Source organism: Lepidochelys kempii, chromosome 10 (assembly GCF_965140265.1).
Source record: "Lepidochelys kempii isolate rLepKem1 chromosome 10, rLepKem1.hap2, whole genome shotgun sequence".
NCBI classification, from domain to species: Eukaryota; Metazoa; Chordata; order Testudines; family Cheloniidae; genus Lepidochelys; species Lepidochelys kempii.
In genome coordinates this window covers 65,445,345-65,462,733 of record NC_133265.1, presented here as the reverse complement: position 1 = coordinate 65,462,733, position 17,389 = coordinate 65,445,345, and the positions used below count along the sequence as shown (strand labels likewise).

Here is a 17,389-nt window from a genome sequence, read left to right as displayed (position 1 = left end):
ATCTGAAAACATATGCCCCCTGACTGGAATTTCTTATTTGCATACTTACTATCTCCACATGATTGTACTCATTTTGTTTGTTCTTGTAAAAAAGAAAAATATTGCCAGCATGGAAAAATTGTGAAATTTTTGTTGTACTTAATTTTTAAAATTCACTATTACAAATAAACCCACACTTTCAATGTTTCTTTTTATATAACTTTTTGGTTGGTTGTGAGTATTTCTTGACATGTTGTAAGTTTAACCCAAAATAACTTACTGTATACTAAATCCCTGATTTAAAACCAGGAAAGCAAGAAACTGCTGAGTAAAGTTTAAAACAATGCACTTAATCTATATCCTACATTTTACAGCAAATACAGGGTTTCAACTTCCATGTCCTCAACTCTCACTGAAATGGGAGTTGCACGTGAAGCAGGCTTGCAGGCTGAAGCCCACAGAGTAGTACGTACACAAAACTACCCAGTGACAGGAGTTGCATGAAATATTTATCCCCTGGAGTAGATTGAGATGTGTTTTCACGTCTAGCATTGAATTTTCTTGCTTTGGATGACACCTCTGCTTTCAAGGAGACATTAAACAGATCCTTACAATTTTTGGTTATTAAAAAGTGACATGAAATTTCTCAGATGAGGGATGTTAACTCTAATGATTCTGGTCAAATTCCTACTCAGGTATTTACAGTAGGGCCTACATTTGCCATACGCTTTTATTTGGATAGTCTTCACTTCTGTTTCAAACCATTATGGACCATTACTGTGCACTCTGTATGAACAGAGCAGCAGGGATTTCATTCATTTAAGCGGTGAGTAATGTATTCCCTATCCTATCCTTTACTTTTATGGGGTTGGTGATATTTAATAGTTGTAAAGCATATGAAATGTGTGTGCTATGCAGCCATTATAGTTCTGACTGTAGTGCTGTATGTACCGGATAACATGAAGTGAGTGGAACAGTTGACTGGAAGTCAGAATTGTGGGTTCTAGTCCCAGTTCTATATTTTTATTTAAAATGTCTTCTCAAGTCTTCATTCTGGCCCACATTATGAAGAGGGAAGGAAAACTGGCAGACCTCTGGCAGGAGACTGCAGTATTAGAAATGTGCTGCTTCTGTGGCATCAACCCCTTTGGATCCTGCAGGCACTCTTCCATCAGGATACAGATCTGCAGCTGAGGAGGTAGGCTGAAGGGAAGGAGTATGGGACATACCACACAGTGCATCCTCTCTATGTGCGCACACACACCCTCTAACCCCACAAGGATTCCACTCAAAAGTTAAACCACAGAGTATAAACTTTGGATGACTCAATTTTTCTCAAAATTTCTCAATGTGTGAGAACAAATCTGGGTCCATCTCTGTCTAGATTTCCATATGATTTAGAAGAGATGCCAATGTATACCTAACTATGCCCTTTTTAACCTGATTACACAGTAACCCTTTGCTCATGTCTCTTTCTCTAGATATCTAGACAGCTTTATATGACTATTTTTCTAAGTTGGTTTTTTGTAGATGTGAAATATTTTCATCAAATTCCTCTGAAAATTTATTGTAGCAAATGTGATATTGTTTCCAGCTGTTTCTATCCAAAACTGATATTAAACACTGGAAGATAAGAGACAACCAGATCATTTTCTCTATCAGTCTGAAACTAACTCATGGGAATTAATAACGTTCAGAATGCATGTCAGATTGCAGTTGGAAAAACTAGAGTCAGAGATCTCAACCAGCAGCAGATGTGAAAGCCGAACACTGATCCAATTATTACCTAGCGCTACAAAAACTGGAAAAATATTCTGGAGGCCAACAGAGACAGTCATTCTTTCTGGGTGGCCTGTTCGTCTTGTCTCTGACTGAGCTCCATTTCAGAGCGTCATCCAGGAGGAGGGTCTTTGGGTCACACAGACCCATTAAAAATTCAGCTACCCAGGGATGATACCATTCTGTCTCAATACACATTTAGGCTTGGTCTTCCTGTCCATGTTGACATAAAATATAAAAAATGCATAGAAGGGGACAACCAGATTCATTAACATTCTCTTTAGTGACACATCCTAAGGGGATAACACACAGCTGTTTCAGCACATTTCTATATCATTGCTTTGCTTTCATGTGGACTGACGCTTCTGGTGTTGTGAAATTATAACAATTTGAAAGAAAAGGAAACCCTATCCCCATCATTCACTCACCAGAAGCAATTGATCCAAAGCAATGGATGCTAACCACAGACTTTAAGTAATGCTTCAAATTATCATTAGTGATATTACTTGTGGGATGAAAGTATTTCAATCAAGGCAAACAGCTGTAGGCTACTTACACGTCTGCAGAAGTAATGAGCGCATTTCACTCTTACCCATGTCAGCTGTAAATTATGCTGCATATGTTTTCAGTGGGTTTTGAGGGCATCATATGATGCAGAGAGATTTTTTTTTTGGTATGTCCACACCCACTTTTCCTAAACCGACACCAATCTTAACAGTTTGTTCAACATATTGGACAGCATCTCACCAGTGATGATTCTTTTGAAGGCACAGACTGCTGCCATGACTGAAAACCCATAAAGCATGCTTTTTAAAGATCTGCCAGACAATTCTCATAGCATTATATGGCTGTAAAAGCAACAGAATGCTTTAATTACTAGGAAGAAGGGAGGGAGGGAGAAGGGAACTACTGCTGAAATTGAAATAATTCTTTAAAAAAAAAAAATCTCCTCTAGAAGAAAATCTCTTTAACCACCGTGCATACTCCTGTGTTAAACTTGGGTGGAGGACTACAAAGAAGTGCAAACAAAAGATTTACTTATAATAAAAGTTTTATACAAGTTATAGAAAAGTTATTGTACATGCTCAGGCAATAACACTCAGCAGGTCTGCGGTGTGACTACATCGGATCAGTTTTCTTGACTTGCATTCAGAACTGGCAAATCTTGTATTTATACTTTAACCTCAGTAGCTCCACTGCCTTAAAATCTGCTACCACACTCCTTATCTCAGCATGCAAACAGCAATCTGAAGCTCTTGTCCTCAGGGGGCTGATCCAATATTTATCCTTTCATTTGGGAAGTGGAATGGACAAGATAGGTCGGATGAGGCTGAAAAGAAATATTTGAATGCAGCGATGTGGTACCCTTCCTCCAGGTGGTTGACAAAACGTTGTGGGACTCTGGCCACCTCTTTACTGGTTCTACCGTGATCCTTTCATTTGAGTGTCTAACAGGACTTCGTGGAAGGTTTTTTTGTTTATTTGCTTTGTGGCAGAATTCCTTTTCAAAGCTCATTGTGAACTTTTAGTTCGGAGTGACTTTTATCAGTATATTACTTCTTTGAACAATGAAACTAGCCTTTAAGAAACAAATGATCTGTCATTTAAAATTTTAAAAAGCACCATCATAGGGAATAGATCCTTCTCTGAACAGGAATGGTGGCGGCAGCTGTGGAAACAATACAGCCAATGTAGCGGGAAGAACAGAACGCCACTAGCCGTCACCTTCAGCCCCCAACTAAAACCCCTCCAAAGCATTATTAAGGATCTACAACCTATCTTGAAGGATGACCCAACACTCTCACAAATCTTGGGAGACAGGCCAGTCCTTGCCTACAGACAGCCCCCCAACCTGAAGCAAATACTCACCAGCAACCACATACCACACAACAGAACCACTAACCCAGGAACCTATCCTTGCAACAAAGCCCGTTGCCAACTGTGCCCGCATATCTATTCAGGGGACACCATCACAGGGCCTAATAACATCAGCCACACTATCAGAGGCTCGTTCACCTGCACATCCACCAATGTGATATATGCCATCATGTGCCAGCAATGCCCCTCTGCCATGTACATTGGTCAAACTGGACAGTCTCTATGTAAAAGAATAAATGGACACAAATCAGATGTCAAGAATTATAACATTCATAAACCAGTCAGAGAACACTTCAATCTCTCTGGTCACGCGATTACAGACATGAAAGTTGCAATATTACAACAGAAAAACTTCAAAACCAGACTCCAGCAAGAAACTGTTGAATTGGAATTCATTTGCAAATTGGATACTATTAACTTAGGTTACCTTGCATAATGACTTAGCTACTCCCAGTCTCTATTCAAGCCTATTTCCCCTTGTTTTTTCCTATTCCCCCCCCCCAGACATTCTTGTTAAACCCTGGATTTGTGCTGGAGATGGCCCACCTTGATTATCATACACATTGTAAGGAGAGTGATCACTTTAGATAAGCTATTTCCAGCAGGAGAGTGGGGTGTGGGGAGAGAAAACCTTTTGTAGTGGTGAACACCCATTTTTTCATGGTTTGTGTGTATAAAAAGATCTTCTGTACTTTCCACGGTATGCATCCGATGAAGTGAGCTGTAGCTCACGAAAGCTTATGCTCAAATAAATTGGTTAGTCTCTAAGGTACCACAAGTACTCCTTTTTAGGTTACGGTTTGACAGTTCCCTTCAGCAAGGACATTGTGAGTTCTACTATTCAACTGATACTGAAATTCATAAAGAAGTGCATTGAATTCTATGCAAATCCCACAGGGAGGTGTTTGCTTCACAGTAAGATGACGTCTCTATTTACGAAATTGATGTAGTGCATGTATCTGCAATTTATTCTTTAACTTTCCTAGACAAAATTATGAATGTTACAATCAATTAGATGCAAAATTAGCATACTGAGTTAAGGAAGGGTGCAGCAGGGGACATGTATATGTGAGCCCTGGAAAACAGATATGGACCTGAGTTGCTCTGCTCTTCTGGTCCATTTTGTTGGCTTTTTCTTAGTCCCAACCGCCCTGCTGAGGGGCAAAAAAAGGCAGAAGTTAAGTTGCCAGGTACTGAAAATGGCCTAGAATGAATCTCAGGTGTCACTTAAGATTGAACTCAAATGTGAGATGCTTTTGAGCTGCAACTGCTGTAAGAACTATCTCATTCTGGAGGAGGGCTTCTTTGAAAGACAGATGAGATTTATTGCAAGATTTTGCGTCGGCTGTATATTTGATGACTTTTCCCCCAGTCATTAAAAGGGACAATGGGCAAAACAGCTGATCTCCAACCATCTTGCACTAGATACTGTGAATATGTTTAACTCGTTGCTCAAGAAAAAAACACAGTGCAAAATAAAATGGATGGCCGAAACAAAACTAGTATTAGGAATCTGAGAATCACTGTGAGAACCTGAGAATATTTAATCCAGAAAGCTGGAAGTGGTTCTTGTGCAATAGTCTGGGGATATTGAATTGGCAGGAAGAATGAAGATTGATTTGTGCCAGGAGACATCTAGGGGGAAAAAAAACCATCTGGTCCCCAAATTTGTTATTGTACATGAATCCTTACCAGTGCAGAATGAGACATTATGTGTTGTAAGAGGGACTTTGAAGGCTGCTAATGCTGTAATTGGGAACTGTCCAGATTCCTTTTTGTTTTTCACAAAGTAGCACAGCAGACGTAGGGCTTGGGATTTAAATCCATTCATTCTTTTGGCTTCCACGGCTTAGTGGTCCCCTATTTATTTTTACGTGCTATAGACATGTTCAGTGTATCTTTTAAAAGTCTTCCATCCACAGATGACATGGGATATGGTTTTCCTTGAGATCACAGCCCTCCGTTATCTATTGCCACAATGAAATTAGCAGAGACACTTGCACTGGACGGGCCTTTATTATAACTGAGAGGGAACTGGTAGGGATTTTTCTGTAAGAGATCCTAGACTTCTCAACTCCAAACTCCTGCCCTTGTTTAGCCACAGCCTAGGTTTAACATTATGGGCATGCTGCAAAGGCCATCTATTTTCTCAAGCTGTTGAGAAGGGGAGTCGGCTGGGGGCTGCAGTGGGTTATATTCATGAACTATCCTCTTTTATTTATAGAATTCTGGGGAGATTTAATTTTATGGGATAGGCACCTAGAATTTCAGATTAACACCTACAGGTTTTTATACGTTCAAAGAAATAAGCACATATGTTCTTCATGCTTTCTCTTTAATCTTTCGATAACCTCTTCCATGCCTGCAGTACCACGTTAATGACAGAGATTCTCAAAAATGGATGACTTCTGACCACTCCTCCTCTATCCATTCTTGAATTTCCAGCCACTTTTCTGATATCTCCTCTTGGATATGTAGCCACCAACTTACATTTAACCTCTTCAGTACTGAATTTACCTTTCCTCCTACCCCTAACTCTTTTGTGCCACCAGTTTTTATTTCCATTGACATCTAAGCTACCAAGCAGGTGGTCATGGTGAACTCTGTCTTCTGTGGGGTAACAAGTCTGTTGCTGCTTTCTTTTTGACGTGTATCTCATTCTGAAATGTGTCTGGTTAGAAATTGAACCTTCCTACTTAACACATCTGTTTTCTTTTTGTGTTCAGAGTCAGATCTATTTATTTTAATGACCAAAAATTTTTTTACTAACGCCAAGCTTTTGGAATGCAAACAGCTCTGGGGGAGCAAATTGGATGATTTGGTGGCCAAATCATAATGGTGGCCATAATCAGCAGAGTTTATTATCCAAATTCCATTAGCAGGACCCTGCATGACTCCATAGTTTGCAAATGATGTATTTACATGTATGGAAGGCAATAGGGTAGAAAAGGTGTAACTCAGAGTCTAAACTGAAGACATTGGTGGTTGTACAGGGTACACTGAGACAAGCATATAAAATCTTTATTACTGGTCATTACGTAAGAGCTAGAAAAATACATCTTGACTTTCAAGTCCTTGGTTGAGTTTGCTGGGCTGGCTTTGGAAGTAAGTCATTTGTTTTTTCAAAACCTACAGGAAGCAGATGTATTTATGCAAAAAGGGAAGTTAAAGGGCTCCAAAGCTGCTTAGAATTTTTTTGAAAATTTTGTTTAGGAAATGGGCTGATATTTATTATTTTATTTTTAGATTCTTATTTGGGGGCTAATACTTTACTCTTACTCATGTTGCCTGTACCTTCTCAGGTATTTCCTCTATAGGATTTCTATTGCTATTACAGTGAAAATTACTACAATCTGCTTTTCTAATATTTTCTAAACTGAGAGCCTACTTTTTCTAGCTATCTACTTCTGCATTTTGAGAGTTATGCATCTTGTTTAGTTGATCTGATAGGTTTGTAATGCATTGATATTGAATCCACCATGGCAAAATTTAATTTTCTTTTTTCCTGTAGAAGATCATCTTAAATAATTCACTATTTTGCTCTTTCCTGTTTGCATATCATAGGGCAGTAGGTCACTGTGCCTAGCTATACCCTTTGTGGTTGATTATTTTACCACATTGTGCAGTTGACACAATGAAGCTGTACAACTATGAAGTTGTACAATATTTTTCTTTTAAATGATGTAAGGGGCTTTTGCCACTCTAAACAGTTTTAGGATATTTTTCCTCGATGAATTCTCAACATTCCATTTTAACTCTCTAGTAAAAAGCCATATTTGACTTCTCTTACTTATGTCACTCAGTTGTTCACTATTCTCCTCTCCACCATTTAACCATACAGTCTATTGCTTTCTTGTGATGGAACAAACTTCCCGCAAGAGCACTATGATTATTTTAACTGCATTAAATATATGCTTTAATGGTCTTTGTGACACTTGGCATCTGGCTGTACAATGTGAATTGTATCTGCTAGGGTGGTCTGGTCAATATATATGTACCTTGTATTAACTTTAATTTTCAAATCTGTATTTAGCCAGGATAGACAAGGAACCCCTCAGGTGAAGTATTCATTAATATGCAAAAAGAAACTCCTCCAAAAGGGATGTTTGGTCAGATTCACAATGGGGGGTGAGGGTAGGGAATCTTTGAAAAGCATCAAAATGTTAAAGAAAACCTTATGGTGTGGTTTCTAATTAGCTTTTATGTGAAAACTTTGTGTATCCAATTTAATGGACTTGCCTCTTAAATTCAAAGGGTTTTCTTTCTTTTAAAAATGATTGAAGGTACTTTGAAAGTAACAGAGATGCAATCAAGCAGGAAGAAGTTAAAGATTGTATATCTGCAGAAAAGAATTAATTAAACTAATTAAATTAAACCAAGTTGTAACTTTGAAATAAAATTGTACCTGTATATTGATGTCTGGACCAAAATGTTTTACATGCAGTAAACTTGTGTATGTAAACTTAACACCTACATTCTCAAGAGACACACAAACTCTTGCAAAAACATCTCAGTCTTATCACCATTTACACATTCCAGTTCAACATCACGAGGGTTAGCAATGTTGGGACCCCTAGTTTAGAAGGGCTGTTGGTGTGTCAAGCAACATGTCATTAACTCTTCACAGAGCAGGTCCAGGTGACTTAGGGGTGAAATCCTGGCTTCATTGAAGTCAATGACAAAATTCTCACTGACTTCAATAGGGCTAGGATTTCGTCTGTTATGCTTAAGGTGTTTTAAGGGTTCAATCCTACAGTCCTTATCCAAGCAAAGCACTAATTGACTTCAGTGGGAATTTTGCTTGTGTAAGGTTTTTATTATTCAGACCTTATGAGGAAGACAAACAGAGGTGGAAAAAGTTTGAAATAATTGTAGTAATCCTATAAAACCGCTAATGGCAGCATTAAGGCTTAATAAATTTCAGGTATTTCAAAATTAACATGACAAGATTCAGAATTCCTTTAAACCCAGATAATAGATACTGTACTCTTCACTGTTGTGATAAGAATGTTAAGTACATATAAGATTGTATCAATAAATGTAATTACATGGCAGAACAAAAACTCTTATATGCATGTCTGATAAATAGGCTTGGAAGGATTAGATTTGTATCTGTACATGTCACTAAATGTCAATTTCACCATACATGCACAAACTGAAAAATATTTTGCATTGATAGTCTACATTTACAGATAGGCAAAGTAAGAAAATGCTTCTTGAGAAATTATTAGAGTTTGATTTAAGGATATTTACTCTGTATATTTTGACACATCTGATTCCTCCCTTTCTCCCCACCTTCCCTCAACTTTCTGATACTATAAATTAAAAATGTGGGATAATGCAACAAAATCAAATAGTTACTGTGATAATCTCCACACATTATCTGCATTAAATGCAGCAAATGTTTATAGTGGTTTATGTCTTTGTTTTATCATAACAAATTTTGCATCAAAGAATCCATATAATATATTTGAAAAGTTGTAACTTACTACTATATGTCTCTATTGCTTTTCTTCTTCTTCGTTTTTCCACTTCACTCCACTTCTATCATCCTTGTTAGGAAATGAGTCCTGTTGAAGAGGAAAGTGCTAAGTCCTCAGGAAAAAGAGTAATCAAATAAGAGAGCCTGCAAGACCCTTCTTTGCAGAACGACTTGTTGTAAAACTACAGCTCTACACTGACAAGTGACTGTAAAGATGGCATCGTGGGGGTGTCTATAATTATTATCTCTTAATGACTTCCAGATCAACTTTCCTCGGTTTGCAAGTAAACTTTTTCTAACTGCTTCCCCTGAAAACTCAACTTGATCTAAAAATCAAGCTGTGCTAATGCTACTGCTGCTTCAGGAGCCAGCAATAAAACGTTCTGTGGGCTAAATTCTGTCCTCAGTTGCATCTGTCAACCCCTTTGTCATCAAATGATCTGCAATAAGAATTTAATTAACAATTCTGCTGATAAACATGTCAGAATTAGGCTTTGTCTACACATGGAATTATTCCTGATTATTCCTGATTAACACCATGTGTAGACATTTTTTCTATTCTGGAATAAGAGTGCCTTGTTCCTGTTTAATAGGGCTCCCTGACTACTGGGGCAGCTCGCTCCAAAAGCTGGAGGAGTCAGGCAGCCCAATGAGCCAGCTGGCCCAGGAGTCTGGAAGCCCTGGGGTCTCTGGCCCTGGGTCAGTCCACATGGCAGGATTGACTATGAGCTGTGAACCCTGAAAACCTGTCCCAGGATTTCAGGAGCCAGGAGTCTGGATACCCTGTGAGTCCCGGCTCAAGTGAGCTCTCAGGGCTTCCAGGCTCCCTGCCACAGAGCCAGGAGTCTAAACCTTAAGAGCTGGATCTAGAGACAGGGCTTCCAGCACTGCCTAGCAACTAGGTCCCCAGCTTAAGAGTTGGGCAGCTCTGGGAATCAGCTGGCCTGGTAGTCTGTAAGCCCTGGGGATCCTGGCCATTGGGCAGACCCCAGATCCACAGTCCCTAGGAACTCTGGGGTCTCAATTCCTAGGCAGTTCTACAGGCAGGCTGCTAAGGAGCTGGGCAGGCAGGTTTCCACTGTGTGCTTGATGGGTAAATTTTGAAACCTGCCTGACAGGTTCCTTTGGAAGATTAGTCACAAAAAAAAAATTGCTTTCAAAGAATCTGCTTTTTCCTTCAGAAAATTTCTGACCTAGCTCTACTGCTCATCTTGTGGCTGAATTCATTCTTCGTCACTATATAGCAGCCAGTAGAATAACAATCAAACTAACACTTATACATGTAATATTCATAAAATAATACAGGCATATTCTATGTCCTTTGCACACATGGCATCTGGAAAAGAAGAAAAAAGGAAAGCGCAAGAGCCACTTTTTAGAGAGGAATAGTAGTTAGGTGGTACAGCAGTGTCTGGACTATTTTTTAAATGGTTGCTATAGAGCTGTAGCTCTTTTGCTGTGGAAGTTAATGGGCCAGGAAGAAGCATGATGGGCTTCTGCACTAAAGGAGTAAGCTGTAACCTGTGTTTGATTTTGGCTGTGTCTGTCAACATTCCTAAAATAGAGAAAAGAGTGACAAGACAGCTAAGGGGTTAGAGGGTCTAGATTTAAAACCCTTTTTATATTTAATTTTGTATAGCTGATTATTATTTGTATTATTGTAGTGCCTAAGAGCCCTAGTCATGGACCAGGACAGCTAGGCACTGTACAAAGACACAACAAAAAAACCAGTCGCTGTCCCAAAGAGCTTACTAGCTAAGTATAAGACAAGAGATGACAAATGGATACAGACAGATGGCAGAGTACAAGGAAACAACAAGGCAATATTAGTCAGCGTGATAGGCTGTGATCTCAGCAAACCAGTGGCCTAACAATTATCAAGATTTCTGTGGATATCATGGAAAATGAGAGGTTTTGAGTAGAATTTTGAAGGGGGATAATGCATCAGTTTTGCAAATGTTTATGGAGGAGCTGCTCCCAAACATAAGGGGACAGCATGGGAAAAAGCATGAAGGTCCTTTTGAAATTTTAACAATTGGTTAATGGAAGCTGGCATCATGGGTCAATCAGAGGCAGGAGATGACATCTTATTAGTGAATGAGAGGTGATAGGCAGAGTGGGAATAAATTGTAAAGGGCCTTGAAGTAGCTTATGTTTGATGTCATAGAAGGGAAGCCAGTAGAGAGAGGAAGAGGGGGATGACATGGTCAAAATGATGGGCTAGGAAGAGATCTTTGCGGCAGCATTCTGAATGGATATGAGCTGACCACTATTGTGTTGGTCAAGACCAGAGGAAAGGATGTTGCTGTAAGTGAGATGATGAGAGCCTGGATGAGAGTTTTTTAGCTACGCGGATGAATAGGAAAGGCCATATCTTACAGATGTTCTGTAAAAGACTCTGTAGATTTTAAACGTAGCCTGGATGTGAGGACCTAGAGAGAGGTCTGACTCAGACCTGAGTGTTAGGAAGCATGATGAGATTGTCCACAGTGATCAAGAAAGGAGGTACTGGGGAAGGTTGAGGGAGGGGATGTAAGAGCTATGTTTTTGTCATGGCAAGCTTGAAATGATGACTAGATATTCATGAGGGGACAGGCCACGTTTTTAGTTTGGAAAGAAGGGGACAGGTCTGGAGGAGAGAGGGAGATCTGTGAGTTGTTAGCATAGACGTAGTTGAATTTGAGTTTACGGATGAGATTACGCAAAGATAAGTAGTAGAGGGAAAAGAGAAGTGGACTAAGAACTGAGCTCCACAGAAAGCTGGAGGGGGATGAGGAGGATGATCTGAAGGAACAATTAGAAAGGTAGGAAGAGAAACCAGGAGAGGACAGTCACAGAAGCCAAGGGAGGACAAGATTTCAAGAAGAGGAGTATAGATTATGGTGTTGAAGGTAGCTGCCACATCAAGAAAAATGAGAATGGAGTACTGGTTCTAAGCTTTGGTTAGGAAGAGGTCATTAGAGATTTTTGGCAATAGCAGTTTCAGTGGAGTTCAAGGTGTTGAAGCCGAATTCGAGAGGGTCTAAGATGAAATGGAGGAGATGAACTCCAGACAGCAATTGTAACTGAATGTTCAATGAGTTTAAAGGTGAGATGGGTATAGCTGTTATGATGGGAGTGACTAAATATGTTTATATTGTGAGGGGAAAGAATCAGAGGTGAGTAAGAGGTTAAGGTCAAGGGAGGGGCTGAGACTGAGTAAATGGGATGGGACAAGTGGAAGAGAAGAGCAGACAAGAAACATCTACATCTGTGATATGGGAGGAGGAGGGGAGATTTCATGATGTATTTTGTTAAGTCACTTGGAAGAAATTGGCAAGATTATCTGCAGAGAGAGACATGGGGAACGGGAGGATTTGAGGAGGGAGTCAAAGGTGTTTTTGTCTTTTTTTTTTTTTTTGTACAGTATTTCAGTAAAAGTAAAACTAATTGCCCTCCTGATGTCTCTTGTTTCTTATCTTTGTTTCTTCTTGAATTAATTTCCTCATACTTAAGTATCTGTCTGTTCCTCAGTTTTAATGTCTATCTCTCTTCTGCTGTATACTTTTCCTATACAGTTTTCTTCTCCCTTCTATTTAGTAAATCTGTCTTTTTAATCTGTTTGATTTTCTTTCTCTCCATTTTTCCCTCTTCCTCTTCAGTATGTTTGCTGTTCTGGCCTTTTTCTCTATTCATTCTCCCCTTTAATACAACTTTATCCTTTCTCAAACATCTGGCTGCTTTTTCCTTTTTTATTTCTTCCTACCTTCATTGCATTAGCCCATATTTACTAATAAACAATCTAATGTAGCCTGCTAAAATCCAAGAACCTCCAGTGGATTTTGGATGAATGTTAGAGGATTTTTAATCCATAAATGTTGAAATGATGTAATCTTTGAATTTACCTCTTTGTTCAAGAATTATAAGGTTCAATAAGGGCTGTATCCTGAGAAGTGCTGAAGAGATGAAAATCCTATTATCCATTAAACAAAATGCTGTCTAGATATTTGGGGCTTATGTAACTGGGCATATATACATATGTATCCTTTCTAAACTAATGTAATCATTCATTTTAAAAAGAGGCACCAGTTATCATAATTAGTCAAAATAACAAAAAATTAAGATAAGAAACTTAAACAAATATGCTCATTATTACAGCTGGTCCAATCTTTTATGATCAGCGTAATTGTAGGACATTAGTATTTCAGCGGAAACATAAATGTGCAACAGCAAATATTCTTTCAAGTTGAGTTAGAAAATTGTAGATCTATTTTCAAGAGTGTGTGTTGTAAAAGCCATGGAATAGCTGTCTTTTCAGGCAAAGCTTTTTGTTCAGAGACTTTTGCCTTCAAGCATTTGATCTCAAAGAGGTTATCTCATGTTAACTTTCATTCAATTTCTATAACAGCATTTTTTTTCTGCAGTCCATCTGTTTTGTGAGCTCAGTTGCTGTCAAGTACAGAGAGACTTTTTCCCAAATATAGTTCTTCATATTGCGGTTGTTCTAATTGAGGACATTTTCTCTCATTGCAGATTGGTTTGTATTTCTTTAAGGCAAGTGAGGCATTCTAGTGGTTAGTTGTAATTTGTTTTCTTCAGTGGATTTCCTGTAATGCACAAATGTAAAGTTTTATTCACCCTTGGTCCAAGACTTTTGTTTTCCTCGCCTGTGCGCATCTGTGTTTGCCTTCACCACAGGTCATAAAGTATATTTACCCAGCTGAGATGAAGCTGATTCTCAGTGGATGCCTGACAAAAGCTAATTTACTAAATTTGGTTTTACCATCATGTTCAGGACCACAAGGTCACAATGCATTTATATTTTTTCTTCTAGAGCAACCTGGATTATACTGTAGTTCAAATCTATCAGGTTATTTAAGACTGATCAAAAACTTCAGTGAATCATTCTGACAATTCCATTTAGTCCTCTATTTTCAGATGCTCTTCATGTTTTACTGCAACAAAGAAATTACTTCAGCTGACAAAAATATCCTTATGAAATGTGAGTTTTACGCACACAGTGTGTCTGCACATGCACATCGTCAGTGTAACATACCTCTGCAGTGCCAGGTGCAATTCCTACATAGGTCCATCTGCTCGCTTCCTGCTCCGAAGTACTCAAAGCTGAATACATTCATACCAAAACTGTGCTGCTCCACATTTTTCTTCTTCAGCTAATTCTTTGGGCTGGAAGAGGTGTGGAGAAGGCAGGAGATGGGATCTCAAAGACTTGGGATATTTACTATCTACCGCTCCAACCCATGGAATGCTAGGACCAGTAGTCATGCTCCTGTTTAATTTCTATGGGCCATAATCATCCTCTGTGTGAAAAAAAATCTCTAAGGAGTCTGAAGAGTTGGAAGGCTAAGTTACAGATTTAGTTGCTGCAAAAGGCTATGAAATAGGTAGAGCTAAGGATCTGTATTCCAATAATGGCAGTAGTGTTAGTGCTTTTAATAAATATGGTCTAATTTGCCAGGGTACCTATTGTGTACTCACAATAATATAGATTAATATTTCAAGATGCAGAAAATGGATTAAACATCCTTGGTGGTACAACCTTTCACCAAGTAATATTTCATCTGTGGTGACATTTCTTTGCACCGCATTTTGTCAAGAACATTTTGTCTGGAATGTATATACCACAGAAGTTTAAATGGGATTTTGACTTGGGAATCTTACATCCAGGGTCTGATGTGTATCCTACTGGAATTAAACATCACCCACAAAACCTATGACACAGATGTGATGTCCCACAACACTATCTCTGTATGCAATAAAAAGTCTATAACAACAGGTCAAGATGCCGTGGACCCAACAGACTATATGTTGGAGATGGTGACACAACGTTTTTTCAAGAAAGGAGGTGGCATAGTTTAAAGTAGTTGCTTCTTGGTAAGAAGCAAATATGAAAAAGTATTAAAGTGTGATTTGTATTTGTATGTTAGCAGTGAGATTTCAAGTAGGCCTTGATTTCGAAGATCTAACTGAAGATACAAAAAAGATGTATATTTCATCAGCTGAAGAAATGAAGAAAGACCGTAAATATAAAATGGACATGCCAAAAGAGTCGGAAACCATAAAAGAGGTTTGCTTTATACTAATTATGAAGTTATACACAATATGTAGTTTGTATTTCCATTCATTGCTTTTCTGAAAAACATTTCCCTTTTAACTCTTCCTTCTTCCTTTTCTCACAGAGGATTTAAGTCCTGATGATCTACCCTCTTTCCCTCTGGAATCTGTTCCTGTAGCCAAGTCCACCTCCCTGTGCAAAACTAAGCAAACAAGCTTGATGCATGAGGACTTGCAGTGGTCAGAGTTGGGGAACACCACTCACATTAAATGGGGGAATTTTCCAGTTGGTCTACTTTGTGGTTCCACTACAATACCCACCAACACACTCCCTCAGAGGATGCCCTCTCTCACCTCCCAATGCGATGTATATAATTCTAATGAACTTCGCTCCATCTTGTACACTGCACAACCCCACTGCTTCTACTTTCTTTGGGGCCTTTCACCCAAATGAAGAGATTCAGGTCAGGATTTGCCCCCTAGGAACTTAATGTAATGGTATTATATTTACCCTGTGCCTTATGTAACTTTAGGTTTCTGACACTGGGGAATAAGTTCTTAGTTAAGACATTCGCCTGAATCAATTATGTCATTGCAAATACACAAATAAAGAGTAATTGGGATATCAGAACTTTAGGGAGATGTTTCATAAGTGATCAAAATAAAGGTGTATAAAATGCCTCTGGTCAAAATTTTTTACATCAAATTAGACACCTAACCCCATATTTAGAAACCTAAATGATTGGGCTGATTTTCAGGAGTGCTGAGCATCCATAATCCCAACTGAAGTCAGTGGAAGAGCAGCAGTTCTGAAATTCAGTCCCTTTGATCAGATGGCTACAAGTCCCTTTAGATGCCTAACTTTAGGTACCCAAGTTCGAATAAGTTGGCTGCTATTGTTGTAATACACATTTCTGAGGCCTCAATCAGCATAGCATCTAGGAATTTGCAATACAGGCATTTAATAGTAGGTACCAATGAGAAAGCAGTTCTTGACCTCTTCCCCCTCACTAATAAAGTTGGGTAGATGAAGAATACCTGTGGAGGGTTGGTCCTGAGTATTCAGACAAGGTCATTCCAAACTCTGTGATTAGAACACTGCCTGCAGAAAGATGAATCCTGCATCATACCCTGAAAGTATGGTAATTCAGATTCAACCTGATCTTTGGGGGGAGTAGTGAATTCCATAACTGAGTGCCTCCCCTTGAAAATATCCTACCTACTGACCCTGCAGGTTTGAACCTTGGGTGCCTCAGTTGTAACATCCCTGTCAATTGCAGCTGTTGCAGTAGGGAATGGAGTAAGGAGTGTTTTTTCAGATAATCAGGCTTTCGTTAATTCAGCACTGTAAGGAAGAGAACAAGTATTTTGAAGTGAACCATAGTTTCTGGGAAGACTTAGAGTACCAAAGTAGAGTGCATCGTAATAGTCCATTTCTGAAGATGACAAATGCATGGATCACTAAGGCAATGTCAGAATCCAAGAGGTACAAGCATAATTTTCTGGCCAGCCAAATATTGAAAATACTCTATTCAATTTGTCCTCTGTTAGATGGGTAAGGAGTTGAATGAATGAATAAATACACAGAGCTATCAGGAGTAATTCCATTCAGGTCAATGGACTTATACCAGTTTAAAACTAGTGTAAGCAACATCTGAATCAGAATGTCATATTTTCCTGTGATATACATGTAAAATAAGAATAACTCAAGGAAATACTCATTTAAAAAACAGAGGCAGTTATAGACTAAAACAATGTTTTTTAAAACATTAAATAACAGTATATTTAACAGGTGGTTAAAATATGAAATATCAATAGCCACTGAATATATCATATGGTATTATTTAAACTCAATTTTACTGGGCCAAATCCCAAAATATGTGAGAGAAAATTACTTTTCCCATTTGCTCACCCTGTCTAAGCTGCACATTCTTATCAGATCCCGGTTGCAAGATATTTCAGAGAAAAACCTAACCTCTTCCAGGGTGGTATTCAAGCGGCCAGCTTCCATTCCATTATCAACTCTAACTGTCTGCTTTAGAGTAGGACCAACCCAGACTGAACTGCTACAGGTCACTATCAGCAGCCACATTTGTAGCCATTTGAAGCATCAAGCAACATGAGCTGGACGTGACAGACAAGCCTAAGAAGTTGTGGGTAACCCCACATTTTTCAGGCAACACTGCTTTGCCAGAAGCCGCCTCCCTCCTCCTTGCC

General features: G+C 38.9%; 2 protein-coding genes across 7 annotated transcripts in view; one reads left to right on the top strand and one right to left on the bottom strand.

The window, feature by feature from the left end:
• The window catches only part of FAM227B (family with sequence similarity 227 member B), a 211,676-nt gene that overhangs the window by 133,171 nt on the left and 61,116 nt on the right, over window positions 1-17,389 (top strand). For all 4 annotated transcript variants that reach the window (XM_073303962.1, XM_073303960.1, XM_073303961.1 and 1 more), the window contains exon 12: window positions 15,046-15,185. In XM_073303962.1, the coding sequence (XP_073160063.1) occupies window positions 15,046-15,185 (140 nt within the window). The remainder of the gene's footprint in view (window positions 1-15,045; window positions 15,186-17,389) is intronic.
• The window catches only part of FGF7 (fibroblast growth factor 7), a 107,410-nt gene that overhangs the window by 88,996 nt on the left and 1,025 nt on the right, over window positions 1-17,389 (bottom strand). For 2 of the 3 annotated variants that reach the window (XM_073303968.1, XM_073303971.1), the window contains exons 1-2: window positions 14,154-14,280; window positions 9,126-9,206 (exon numbers count right to left, since the gene is read on the bottom strand). The gene's annotated coding sequence lies outside the window, so the exon portion shown is untranslated. Of the gene's footprint in view, window positions 1-9,125; window positions 9,207-14,153; window positions 14,281-17,389 lie in introns of those variants that run through there. The other variant, XM_073303969.1, reaches the window with a different exon arrangement.